The sequence below is a fragment of the Squalius cephalus genome (assembly GCF_949319135.1).
Source record: "Squalius cephalus genome assembly, chromosome: 17".
Lineage (NCBI taxonomy): Eukaryota > Metazoa > Chordata > Actinopteri > Cypriniformes > Leuciscidae > Squalius > Squalius cephalus.
In genome coordinates, this window is record NC_137138.1 from 978,711 (window position 1) to 993,518 (window position 14,808).

Consider the following 14,808-nt stretch of genomic DNA (forward strand, 5'->3'; position numbering starts at 1 on the left):
GCAAACACAAGACCAGCATGATCGACCACATCGTCCTGCACAGAGGTGAGACACTCCGCATTTCTAATCATTTCATTATTAGCGTTTCATCAGTTTATTTCGATGTTGGTTTTCTGTGATCAGTGGGTCATTTAACTCATTGGCTCAGTGATCCTTTATTTATTTTTTCCTTACTTTACTCGCGGCTGAAAACCAATGCTGCCGCTCAGTGTTTCTGTCACTCAGTGTTTCTGTCACTCAGTGTGTGTAACCGCACTCACTCCGGCTGACAGTGACGTCACATGCATAACCTCGCTTTTTTTTCCTTTTCTTTAAAAAAAAAAATCTGTTTATTGAACTTTTACAATAATAACAGGATACAGATACAGGAGAATAGTGAAAAAATATGGTTTATTTAAAATCATAAAATAAACGCCCACCCAAGAGAAAAAAAATTCATTAAATGAAAAGCTCCATGCTGGAAGAGTTGTAATGCATTAAGAATAAAAGGTTTCCGGGACTGATTGTGTGTGTGTGTGTGTGTGTGTGTGTGTGTGTGTGTGTCTCAGAGGAGCGCGTGGCGCCGCTGGAGGTCTCGCGCTCGAAGCTGTCCCGTCACCTGGAGGGCCTGGTCTTCCGCTGTCATAAATGCACCTTCACCTGCTCCAGCGAGCAGAACCTGCAGATGCACATCCAGAAGCATGAGGAGCTGAAGCCGTATCAGTGCCAGCTCTGCTACTACGACAGCAAGCTTCTGCACGAGCTGGAGGTCCACCTGCGAGAGGAACACAAGGTGCCTGTTCTGACCTAGATAGCATTACTGTGGTGTGAAGCTGTGTTTATGCTTCTGTGTACTTTCCTTTTGTTGTGTATGTTTATTTCACGACTAAAGTTACGTTTAAAGGTGCAGTAAGCGATTTTTGAGAAATGTTGTTGAAAGTGGATTGGACCGAGCAGCACAACACACTTGTAGCCAATCAGCAGTAGGGGGTGTGTCCACTCGTGATGGGGGAGGAGGGAGAGTGATCCAATCAGCAGTAGGGGGCGTGTCCACTCGTGATGGGGGAGGAGAGAGAGTGAGCCAATCAGCAGTAGGGGACGTGTCCACTCGTGATGGGGGAGGAGAGAGAGTGAACCAATCAGCACTAGGGGGCGTGTCCACTCATGATGGGGGAGGAGAGAGAGTGAGCCAATCAGCAGTAGGGGGCGTGTCCACTTGTGATGGGGAGGAGAGAGAGTGAGCCAATCAGCAGTAGGGGGCATGTCCACTCATGATGGGGAAGGAGAGCGAGTGATCCAATCAGCAGTAGGGGGCGTGTCCACTCATGATGGGGGAGGAGAGAGAGTGATCCAATCAGCAGTAGGGGGCGTGTCCACTCATGATGGGGGAGAAGAGAGAGTGAGCCAATCAGCAGTAGGGGGCGTGTCCACTCGTGATGGGGGAGGAGAGAGAGTGAGCCAGTCAGCAGTAGGGGGTGTGTCCACTCGTGATGGGGGAGGCGAGAGAGTGAGCCAATCAGCAGTAGGGGTGTGTCCACTCGTGATGGGGGAGGAGAGAGAGTGATCCAATCAGCAGTAGGGGGTGTGTCCACTCGTGATGGGGGAGGAGAAAGTGTAACATGGAGAGGTGAGGTAAAGTAATAATTACCAGAGCTTCTCTGTGATTTTAGTCCTGTCGGAATGTGCATCTCAGTGATCATTACGGACAATATCAGTAAAGATTACGGCGACTTTTCCCTTTAGTAAAAAGGTCTGGAAAAATTACCTCAGGTAATACTAATCTCGTGCGAATAGACCCGCTGTAAATATGTACGTAAATATTTAGTCATTTCCTGTTTAAAAGTAGTTTCTGCTCCATATGTGAGTAACATTGGTTTTGAGTATGTGCTTCTGGCGGCTAACAATAAACTCTTGTTTGTATTTACTCTTGTGTACAAAAAATGTTCATTTTTTGTTCTTCTTTGTCGTTCGTTCATCATCTTTGCTTTATTTTCGTGAAGATTTAGTTTGCTTCGCTTCTGCTATGATAAAGAGACATCCACTCTTGCATTGTGTGTTTGTGCATTTTGGGGGCGGAGCAATGAAGCGAGGGGTGTGTTTGTTTGGGTTGATTTCAGATATCAACAGTGTTCAGCAATGATTCTCAGAAATCACTTACTGCACCTTTAATGATTTCCCTGAACTCCCAGACAGCAGCATAGTGTCGGCCCCCATCCGTCTCACACGATTGTGTTTCGTCTGGCGCTCTGAGACGCACTCATTTATGATGGAAGGAAAAACAGCCCGATTGCAGAAACTTACAGTTTATTACTGATATTGTGCACTGATTTCCCAGGAAGTGATGATTTTGTTCTCTTGAACAAACGGGATGGAAACGCTGCTTTATTCACAAAGGTTTATACCATGTTCCAATTGATCCGCAGGTGATCCGTAACTTTGAGCTGGTGGGGCGGGTGAACCTGGACCAGCTGGAGCTGATGAAGGACAAGATGAAGGACGTGAACAGCAGCGAGGAAGAGGAGAGAGAAGAAGAGGAGGCAGACGAAGAGGAAGAGGAGGAGGAGATGATGGATGAGGAAGAGGAGGAGAAGCCTCCGGACGAGACAGAGGACACAGGTAACAGTTCAGCAGATTCACTCATTCTGGGTAAAGATAATCAACAGGAGGTCAAAATATAACGCTATCAAGCGTAGCGTCACGCTAGGTCATGTAGGTCACGTTAGTCAAGCTCGCATTAGCTGACGTCTTCCGAATACGCCGCCTATCACTGTATTCATATCTCCTTCAGTATTATCAGGAGCGGATGACCCTCCTCCCTCCCCAGCTCCGCCTGTCTCCAGTCAGGATTTAGTATTCTGATTCCCCTCGAATCAGACTAAATTCTCGAATTATGTTGTACATTAAAATATTGACATTAATGATATCTGCAATACATTCATGTTGGTTGTGTTCTGTTTACCCTAAGGGAGGCTATCAATCCTTTTTTTGGGCCGATAAATAATGGCGCAAAGTACACCAGTACATTGACGAGCGCAAACCTTAGTAAATCAGCTTGCGTGTCCCATTTAAACACTCTCCTCCCAGAAATTTTGAGCTCAAATCTGAAAAAAACAATGGTTTTGTCTGTAGTATCTCATATCACGGGCCTTTTACACAAAACGTCATGATTAGGCGACGTAAATGTACAAAAACAATTGATCCGAAACAACAGATTCCTATAGAGCCAATCACACTGGGCGTGATCAATCACAGCGCGACAAAGCACTTTTTTCCGTTGTAAGCTCGCGCTCGATCTCGATCGGTTATTTCATCTGACTCCATAAATGAAAAGGTTTTTAATGATATCTGTGCATCATTAAATGTGAGCGAATGTTTGACTATTCTTTTTAACTCTTTAATGAAAATAATGCCAAAGTCAGTTAGAATAATCAAATGTAACAATTTATTATGTCAGGTAAATGTATCACGCCAATTTCATAATCAGTTCAAAGATAATCAATACAATAACATCAAAAGCTCTGGAATAAAGAGAAGAGATGCGAACCCGACATTAAAATACATGATGCTGAATTCTTTGAGGTCCTTCAACATCACAGGCTCATCTGAGTAACAGAAGGCCCAGATCTTCTCGCTGCATTCCATTATATAGACAGACCTCTTTCACACGGAAACATGGAAATTTGCATTCAGAGGTCAGAGGTTACGGCTTTTTTTGGGGGGGGGGGGTGTAGGAGACCATTTGTCTAGAGACCACTTTCCTTTGTGTGGCAGTTATCCCTAAACTCTTAAAAGCCTTATTATCTTTTGTTTTACTTATTTGGAAATGAGACATTTGTACCAGTCGCACTGAGACATTTCAAATGATACTAAACATGTATAATACTCTGTGATAATCATTCACATTAAACTATATATTCTTGGGCGAGTCCTTGGTGATCTTCGCATGGGGGAGAAGGAGAGGGGGATGAGGGAAAGAGATGTAGATTAGGATGACTCTGAGGTGAGACTTTCGTCTCAATAGTTCACGAGGAGGAGTTCAGATGTTAATCTCCAGAGAGGTGCTTTGTCCTCTCAGGGTCTGGTCGCTCTTCAACCAGACGGTCCGGCATCTCCTAATTTCTCAATTCTTACACCGACATCGCCCCGTTATGAAACAGGCCGTCCAATTAGATTTGAGCTTTGAGAAGAGAAAGAGTGTTGAGTTCATGTTATCACTGTTGTCTGAGAACAGATATCACGTTCAAAACGTTCACGACCAAAAAAGTCGTGCTTAAAGTCCTGGAATGTCATTTTACAGTGTCTGTACGAACCCTGGGTTAAGAAGAAATATCTACTGAATGAAATACTGATATATATATATATTACCTGAGCTAAAGCATTACTGTAAATCCCGATGCCAATCCCGATGTGTTGGATTCCCGGGGAACGCAGTGTTCTTTAGATAAAAGCGTCTGTCTAATGCATGAATGTAAATGTAAAATGTCACTAAATTGGTTGTTGAAAGATCCTGAAGACATGCTGAATGTTTAAGAAGCTTTTTTCTTGTTCGCTCAGTGACTATTGTGTTAAAGTTGTGCTGGTGTTTCAGGTGCTCCGGAGTCTCCTGTGAAACGCTATCCGTGTGAGTTCTGCGGACGCACGTTCACGCTGAGCATTGAATGGGAACGACACGTCCTTCGACACGGCATGTGAGTCTCACGATTCAGATCAAGTCAAGAGCCTGTCATTAATTACTCCAAACCCGTACATCGTCAAAACACGATTTTCTTTGATTTCTGTGCCTCCGTTGAAACTCGCTTCACAACATTTATAAAGAGATGGTCAAATAAATCCATATGAATGAAGCGGTTTAATCCAAGGTTTCTGAAGAGACACGATTTCCTTATATGATGAACGGACTGAATTTAGGCTTTGATTCGCATATTAATCATAAACAGAAGGTTGTTTCACACGCGAGAACAAACCTCATTGGTTCTTGAGCTTCTGTTTGACCAGATTTAAGTGCATATGGATTTATTTTACAATCTTGGGTGTAGGGTTGGGAATCAAAAATCAATTCCAGTTCTGGAATCGGATACTTGTTATAAAATGTTAACGTGTTTGGATGTTTGGAGGGTGAGTAATTAATGACAGGATTTTAGTTTTCGACTGAATTAACCCTTTAACCCTTATAAAATGTGCCACATTAATCAGCCAGTAAAGCTGAACACACGTCTGATGTTTTCAGGACTGTTAACGACAGCAAGAAAGAAGACAGTCCTGTTCCCTCATCAGCTCTGCCTCTGATTGGTCCAGCAGCTGTGATTGACAGGGGGATCGACCAATCCACCGACACTGTGGACGCTGCAGGGGCGGATCAACCTGACCAATCCAAGAGTCCGATTCAGAACCAGGAAGACGAAAAGACGCTGGAGACCAAAAACAACGACCCGTAGGAGCGAAAGGAAAGCTGTAGTGAGACACGTCGTTTGGCTTTAGACGCGGTTAAGAATGTCGTACGTTTGTCCGTCTGTTTATCTTTTGTTTTGGCTGCTTGTTTTTTGGTTTAAAAAAAAGCTAGATTTGGAGTATCGGTAGATGTGTGTTCAGTTGCTGAATCTTACACTGAATTTTACAAAGTGTGACTTGGTCCCTCAGGACAGATGTTGATATATTGGTAACCAATAGTGAATGAAACCGCGAAGTCGATATTCCGATCGAATCCCGAGTCAGTCCGTGAGCCTGAGATTTTCCACGTTCAAAGCCCTTCTCTCATGTTCCTTTCAATGCACTTTCCCATTGGTTTATGAAAGATAAGAGCGTACGATAAGAATCGAATGTCTTCCGCCGCGGTGAACGCACACACACACACACACTGATAGTCTTCAAGACGGTGTGTCGCGCGTCACGTTCGTCACAGACGAGAAACCAGAGGCGAATCCATACGAAACGCGGGAAGGGTTTCGGATTCGGTCGGAACGCCGACACGCGGTTTCAGTTTTTTTTACATTTTAGCCTTGTGTTAATCTTCCCGTAGCCGAATTCCTTGAGGAATAGTTGTTTATCTAGATAATCTTGATTCTTTTAGACATGATTTTAGAGTATCAACACTTGCCCCCCCCCCCCCCCCCCCCAAAAAAAAAAAAAAACTTGTAGCAAATTGCTACTTTTCTTGAGGATTTGGACCTCTTCCCGGCTCACTTCCACTTCACTTTAATAACGATTTAAACGAGACGTGTTGAACATCGATGGATGAAATAATCCCGTGTTTCTCCGGTAGATTTTCCTCCCGTACGGATGTTTAAAGGAATATTCCGGGTTCAGAACAAGCAAGAGCTTTTACACTGGAACGAAGATGCGAGATTCAGTGTTTTACTGCACCGTAAACATGATCCCGTCACTGAACTCGGACTGTTCCTTTAAAAGAGGGATTTCTCCAGTGTCTCCGGAAGCTTTTCCCCCGTAAGGCTGAGATTGTACGTGATGGAAGTTGCTGCTCGAAAACCCCAAAGCCTTATATGTTAGACGCTTCTGGATCCACGAGCGCATCGGTCATCGGTCAAACAGAACCTCTCCTCGGTACCAAAAGTGTCGCTTCCCAAAGTCCCAAAGCAAGATATGATTGTCTTTCCCGAGCAATGACTGGACATTGCTGAGGGCGAAACCCAGTTGCCTTCTGGGTAATCTGCATGCCGTTTTGCAGCCGTGTATAAACTCCAAGCTAAGTGTTTGAAACTGAACGGGGTCTGTTCCTTAAGTGTTGTTCTGATATTTAACTTAACAAAAAAAAAACAAAAAAAAAAAAAAGAGAGAGAAGAAAAATACAAATCAATAGATGACGTCTCTTTCCGTTTTTAGCTCTCCACTGTTCAAAGCTGTTGTAAATGTTCTGGTTAAGAAAAAAAAAACCTTTTGTACCCTTAAAAGCCCTTCATAAGGAGTAGCCCAGCCTTTCTAAAAGACGCCCGTGTAGAAAACCATCAGAAATAAGCTTTTAAGACTCTTGTGACACACTGGATATCTGTATATATATATGCTTTAGTTTTCCTGGTTTCCCTTTAACTCTCGGCGCCATAGTTGACCTTAGATCTCCTCTCTTCTGTGAAACTCCTGATGATTTCTGATGGTGGGTTGTGATGTCTTCTAGACTGGTTGTTTACAGTTTTATTCCTTTGATTTCTCTATATTCTGTAAATATTGTAATTCATTGTCTTTTTTTAACTTGGTAATAAAGTTATCAGATAACCTAAACGCACGCGCTTCCGTCGTGTTCTGTGTGGGACTCGCACTCACGGGTCTGAGTTATGATGATTTATTTGTGGTCAAACATATCAAGATCATGTGAAAGGATTTGCCATATTCATATATTGTTTTACAAAAAGCACCGTGAACTAACATGAACATTTATATGAACTGACATTAACAAAGGTTAGTTAATAATGTAACAAATTAAACCACCTTGTAAAGTTTTACTGAATTATTTTATTACAATTATTTAAAATCATTTTGTTCATTAGATAAGAAAACCATAAAACTTGTTGTATTTATGATTCCAATTCATGATATTTTGAAGAAAAAAACCTGAAAATGTGTTTTTTGAACATTTTGATTAAACAAAATGAAAGGAAAATGTATTTATTTGAATGTTTTAAAACTTTTTTCTTGATTTTTCTTCAAATATTATGGGAATATTACTTTTAAATTTTCTCTTTAACGTTTAAAAGCTTTTCAGAAAAAAGAAAACGTTCCATGAACGATGTATAAATAATGTTTTTGTTTGAACGTTTTGAGAACATTATAAAAGCCCAGATAACTTTCATCACGCTCTATTAACGTTACTGAGAGAACGTTTGTTCATAACATTGAGAGAACACTGACAGACTCCCTTTTTACTTGATTTGTTTATTAAATCAAATACAAATGAATAGATTGACTGTACACGTCTGAGAACTGAGGCACACGCATTTAAAACTAGACTTTAGAAGCATTTCTCTCAGAACAGAGAATACATTTACTCAAAACTCGATGATTTAAGGACATATTTCCTACATTTGACATCCCTCTTTATCTTGGAAACCCCCGTGGAGTGTCAGTGTTATCAAAATGTTATTATAACGCGTCTCGAGGAGAGAAATAAACGGACAAAGTGTCATGAGGTGTTGAAATACAATGAAGTTTTGGTGTTTCCCGGTTCCAGTGTTATGAGGTCAGAGGAAAACCCGGATAAATCCCACAGAGCCGAGCCGGAGTCTCAGTGTTTCTGACTGAGCGGTTCCTCAGGGTCGAGGAGGACAAACCCTGCAGACTCAGTTCAGTGTTCGGAGGATGATGAACGTCCCTGATAAAGCGTTGACCTTCAAGGCGTCAGTAGAGGAGCTGTTACTGGATATTGTCCAAATGAGACCTTCTTGTAAAGTGTTATTATATTATTATATTACAATTATTATTTGAAATCATTTTGTTCATCAAATCAAACACGCTGAAAGCCATTTTTGTTGTTGTGTGATAAGAAAACCATAAAACATGTACACAGTATATATGATGATGTGATTCCAATTCATAGGCTATGTATTCATATAATCATATAAAATATCATATATGATTCCAATTCATGAATTTTTGAAGAAAAACCTCTTAAAATATGTTTTTTAAACATTTTGATTAAAAAAAAGAAAGGAAAATGTACTTGTATGTTATACAGACGCTCTTATTCAAATCATCTTTACAAAAATACGTACAACATTAAGTTATGAAAACGTAAATGTTCTCTGAATGTTTTAACAAGTTCTCGGAATGGAACATTGTATCATTCTTCACACATTATGGGAATGTTACTTTTGAATGTAGCATTCTAAAACTGTGACGTTTAAAAAACATCAGACGAACGTCCAACTGAAACATTTCAGAAAAAGCACTCCATGATCGATGGACAAATAATGTTTTTGTACTAACCTTTTCATAACATTATTAAAGACCGGGCAATCAAAGATCGTTACTGGAAGAACGTTTGTTCATAACTGTGAGAGAACCTTAAAAAAGAAATATTGAATCATGAGAGCAAGAACATTTTCATTGGGTATTTTGTCTATTGTATATTAGTGTATTAAATGCACACAAACACACTGTCTTACGGCTGTCCGATGATAAAGAAACCCAGCAGAAGAGACGAGGAGATTCCAGAGCTGCTTTTATTTCACAGATATAACATCATCTTTTAAAAATATCTGCCAGACATGAGGGATCAGCGGATCAGAACATCAGACGAGTGTTTCGGTGGAAGGAAGGAAACCCTGGAGACCCTTTAAACAACCAAAGAAGAGTCTGATGAGAACCACACGTTTCTCAGGAACACTCCCATCCTTCACTTCAGTGCTGGAAATTAAAACACATGTTCATGTCAGGATCAAACCAGTGCGACTGCCGGTTCAATGCATTTAAGTTATTAATTCTGCTGAATGAATTTTTTTTTTTTTTTTTCATTTTATGAACAAACATTATTCCCGTAGTTATGAACAAACATTTTTACCGTAGTTATGAACAAACATTATTCCCGTAGTTATGAACAAACATTATTCCCGTAGTTATGAACAAACATTATTATCATAGTTATGAACAAACATTATTACCGTAGTTATGAACAAACATTATTCCCGTAGTTATGAACAAACATTATTCCCGTAGTTATGAACAAACATTATTCCCGTAGTTATGAACAAACATTTTTACCGTAGTTATGAACAAACATTTTTACCGTACTTATGAACAAACATTCCCGTAGTTATGAACAAACATTATTCCCGTAGTTATGAACAAACATTTTTACCGTAGTTATGAACAAACATTATTCCTGTAGTTATGAACAAACATTATTCCCGTAGTTATGAACAAACATTATTACCGTAGTTATGAACAAACATTATTACCGTAGTTATGAACAAACATTATTACCGTAGTTATGAACAAACATTATTACCGTAGTTATGAACAAACATTATTACCGTAGTTATGAACAAACATTATTAACGTAGTTATGAACAAACATTATTCCCGTAGTTTTGAACAAACATTATTCCCGTAGTTATGAACAAACATTATTACCGTAGTTATGAACAAACATTATTCCCGTAGTTATGAACAAACATTATTCAATGCATTTAAGTTATTAATTCTGCCGAATGAATTTTTTATTTTTTTATTTTATGAACAAACATTATTTCCGTAGTTATGAACAAACATTATTACCGTAGTTATGAACAAACATTATTCCCGTAGTTATGAACAAACATTATTCCCGTAGTTATGAACAAACATTATTCCCGTAGTTATTACCGTAGTTATGAACAAACATTTTTCCCGTAGTTATGAACAAACATTATCACCGTAGTTATGAACAAACATTATTACCGTAGTTATGAACAAACATTATTCCCGTAGTTATGAACAAACATTATTACCGTAGTTATGAACAAACATTATTCCCGTAGTTTTGAACAAACATTATTCCCGTAGTTATGAACAAACATTATTACCGTAGTTATGAACAAACATTATTCCCGTAGTTATGAACAAACATTATTCAATACATTTAAGTTATTAATTCTGCCGAATTAATTTTTTATTTTTTTATTTTATGAACAAACATTATTTCCGTAGTTATGAACAAACATTATTACCGTAGTTATGAACAAACATTATTACCGTAGTTATGAACAAACATTATTCCCGTAGTTATGAACAAACATTATTCCCGTAACGCTGATAGAGTGCATTAGTGTCGCCCACTTTTTCAGATGCTTTGGTTCCTCAAGTATTTTTTCCCATTAATTTCTCCCATAGGGATTTTTTTAAAGGCTTCATTAAAGCATGATTAATTCTTGAAGCATGAAAAAGTTAATTTTCTTTAATAGTTCATTTTAAGTGTTGTGTGTCTGTCAAGAATGCTTATACAATGTTCAGGATAAGAGTCGTTCTGTACTGTAATGTAAAAGAAAAGGGATTCAATCAAACTATAGTCTCACAAAGTCAGATCTATACAGTCTATAGTCTCAGATATACTTTATAGTCAAACTATCATATCAGTGTGGTTTTAATGAGCTCATCTGTCCACATGATGATCCACATCTCTATGATCAGATGCTCTGTTTCTCAGTTGGTGTTGTGTGTTTGTGTTATTGAGAGGAAAGGGCAGCACATATTTACATATTTACATATTCATTTAGATGTCAAGTCAAGTCATCTTTATTTATACAGCGTTTTTATCAACACAGAGTGTTTCAGAGCAGCTTTACAGAGATAACAGGAAAATAATGCAACAAAGTTTGTTTCCAGAAGAAAATAGAGTCACAGTCCAGCTTAAGTAAATTCAGTGATGCTTCATTTTTGTTTAAAAAAAAAAAGTTATTAATTTAGTTAATTTATATATATATATCCGCTCTGGAGAAAACCGTGATGTCATCGTCCAGCTCAGTTCAGTTCTTGTATAATAGTGCAGGGCTGCCAACTCTCATGCATTGAGCGTGAGACTCACGCAATTGACACTTTTCACACGCTCTCACGCCACACATCCATTTTCTCACGCACAGAAAAATTGCGGAGCAAAGAGGTACTTTTAATATTAAACTAATTCTCAGCTCTTATTCCGTCAATTTTATTACGAAATTCAGACAAAAATACGTTTGGCGCTTGTAAATGTGACGTGACAGATCGCTGAGCGCCTCAGTTCAAGTGCACGTGAACCGATCATCTGTTACTTTTTTATTTAAAGATGCAGTACAACTTACCGAACATATACATAATATGATCAACCAATTAGTGTTTTTCAACCACGGAAAGAGGTCAATATAACAGAAGGAGAACAATTATGTCACATAACGTTATACGGTACCTCAGGAAAGCCATTTAATGACCATAGCATGTTAACTGAAAAGAAAAATATAGCTTGGGAGGAGATTTTGCTGAGCACTGTATTATATAGTTATTATATTTTTACTTATGTCATTAAATAATTGTTATTATAACAAAAACTGCATTATATTTAATTTAATTGGCTATTTTTAACGTTTAATAATACCAGCAGATTGGGCCCTCTATGTTTACAGCATTAGGTGAGATTATTTTTTTTTTAAATAAAATTTAAAATAAACATGTATCCAAATTAGTCAATATTGAATCAAAATCGGAATCAAATCACAATAATGAAATAGAAATCTTGAAATTTTTGTCAAGCAATAATAAAAACTGTGTCCTACCAGTCATTGTACAATGTAAACATTGTAACATGTTGTCACATGTTTTTACATCCAGCCCCCCCCCCCCCCCCCCCCCGCAAAAAAAAAAAAAAAAATCTCACTCCAAGCTAAACTCAAAAGTTGGCAGCCCTGTAGTGTCAATGCAGGAGATCAATAATATTGTAGAATATTAAATGTCCCCAACAAAGCAAGCCAACTAACTAACTAACTAACTAACTAACTAACTAACTAACGTCGCTCGGGAAATTTGTTAACAGTACATCGCTGTAAAGAGTTTTCAAACTTCTTTTTACTTCTAAGTGACGAATGAAAAAGAACTTTGCCGTATTTCGGTGCATATAATCACATTCATCATGAGCAATAAGTTGCAGTTCATTAAACGGCCACCGGTGTCGCTCATTACAAGAGTTACATTTATAAACATTAGTGAAACTTGTGAGAATGTTCCTGGTCAGCGGGGATTCACCCTAAACCCTAACAGATTAAAGGAACACTGATTAAAACGAATCTGTGGTGAAGTAAATGCAACAGAAAAAAACAAATGTAATTTCTACATGAAGAATTTAGTTAATTTAGTCAATTTTACTCAATTCAAGCCTGTAGAAATTAAAGCGTTAAATATCAACAATATAAAATTAAGTAAAACCTACTCAACCTTTCTGATACTGGTGTTCCCATCATGCACTGGGGCATGGATAATTAATAAAGATGATTTTTCACTATTTTCCAGCTGTATTTACAGCGTTTTATCACTGCTTTTATTGTAAGGTTTGCTAACTTGCGATTTTGTGACAAATTGATTAATTTTCTACTAAACGATCTTTCGAATGTTATCCTTTATTATGTAGATGTGGAGTCTACATGACATCTATTGTATTATTCACATTTCTAAGTTAAGCATGTTTAAATGCATGGTTTAATTCAATGTTATATTATTTGAGTAAAAAGTTAATTTAGTTGAATTTACTTAACTTAGTTAAGTAGATTTTACTTAACTCTATATTGGAAATGAAATAATTTATAATTAAGTAGCCTAATATTTAGCCCACTTAATTACTTCATGAATGTTAAGTTCAATAGTAAGTAGATTTTACTTGATTTACTCACCGTCATGTCCTTTCTTTCTTCTGTAAACACAAAAGTAGATGTTTTACATGCTTGTGTCATTGATTTTGAGTTTGCCAGAAGATAAAGCATTCAGGCTTACATGAGGGCGAATAAACCATTGCAGGATTTCCTCGTTCGCTTGAACTGTGGCTCGAAATGAAGTGTGTAAACCCTGGTCACGTCTTTCAGGGCAAAACCTTTTATATTTTATTAAAACCTGCGACAAATCTCCCTGTTGTATAATTCATCGTTCTCGGACTCTGTGGACTGTCGGCAAACTTCGCATCTCATGCATTAGTATAAGTCTAGGCTACCGAATGAAATTTCAAACGGCATTAACAATCATTTATGCAATGCATATTAATGATTAATCTAAACTACAATTAAGTGTCATGCCAGCAAACCGGGAACGTTCTCAGAACATTCTAGAAAGGTTCTCTTAAAGTTATATGAACAAACGTTTCTCCGGTAGTTTTTTTTAGGGGTTGGTTCCGGAGGGTTTTTTCCCATTCATTTCTCCCATATGGATTTTAAAAAAAGGCTTTGTTAAAGCATTATAAGCAATAAAACAAACCAATAAGCTACAACGAAAATAACAACAACATTGCAAACATTAAGTAGAAGAAAAAAAAAAAAAAACATTTGGAAATCGGACAAAAATACAAGATTGTGAACTTATCAGCTTTAGTGAGGGAAAGAACTACAATCCCACGATGCATTGCGAACAGCATAATTAAATGAAAAAAGACGGATAAATATAAAACTACTCATTTAAATATATATATATATCTAAACAATACATTTTAAGTTTAGCGCAAAATATGCATATTGAAATATTTAAGTATTTTGAGAGCCTTCATTGTTAGTGGGCGGAGCTAACAAGCTCTTATGGTGCATTTACTCACAGCGCCTCTCTGATTGGTGGAATTTGCAGCACAGCATCATGGGTAATGTAGTTTTTCATCACAAATTCTGCTTTTAAACACTATTATTTAAAAAAACTGAGTTGGAACAATGAAAAGCAGAAGCAAATACCATCGATTAACAGCCTCGTAGCTCGCAGTAGGGCCGACTTTAAAGGTTTATAAGTTATTGTTAAAAATCAGTGTTTCTATGGAGAAAATGAATGGAGTGTATATTTCCGTTATAGATATTACGTGATTATTGACTGTGCAGGATTGTTCATATTCCTGCCTGATTCCCAGAGTCTCTTGGCAGTTTGAGCCTCAGGTTGAGTCACTCAGTGACGTGTTCGAGGCCCCTGTTGTTTGTGCATCTGTTGCGTTTCCACTCTTTCCATTCGCTCGAGGAGGTGCGGCAATGGAAGCTTTGAAAACATGCAAAACATCGACTGATGATGCCAATCCCTGTAGAGTTGGGATGTCAGGTTAGGGTAAAACCTGCAGAAAATAAAAAAGAATAAATAAATGAATAAATCAATCAAATGAATACATGTAGGAATAAATAAATCTAAAAATAAATGAATGCATAAATA

At 38.0% G+C, this 14,808-nt stretch overlaps 1 protein-coding gene and 1 long non-coding RNA gene across 2 annotated transcripts in view; one reads left to right on the forward strand and one right to left on the reverse strand.

The window, feature by feature from the left end:
- Nucleotides 1-6,786, forward strand: part of znf462 (zinc finger protein 462) — a 25,380-nt gene extending 18,594 nt beyond the window's left edge. Inside the window, 5 exon segments of the mRNA XM_079846864.1 lie at nt 1-45; nt 549-772; nt 2,403-2,595; nt 4,568-4,667; nt 5,207-6,786. The exon segment at nt 1-45 is cut by the window's left edge and continues 92 nt beyond it. Of these exon segments, the coding sequence (XP_079702990.1) occupies nt 1-45; nt 549-772; nt 2,403-2,595; nt 4,568-4,667; nt 5,207-5,414 (770 nt within the window). The 3' untranslated portion in view covers nt 5,415-6,786.
- Nucleotides 1-14,808, reverse strand: part of LOC307144490 — a 299,734-nt gene that overhangs the window by 32,585 nt on the left and 252,341 nt on the right. The window lies entirely within an intron of this gene.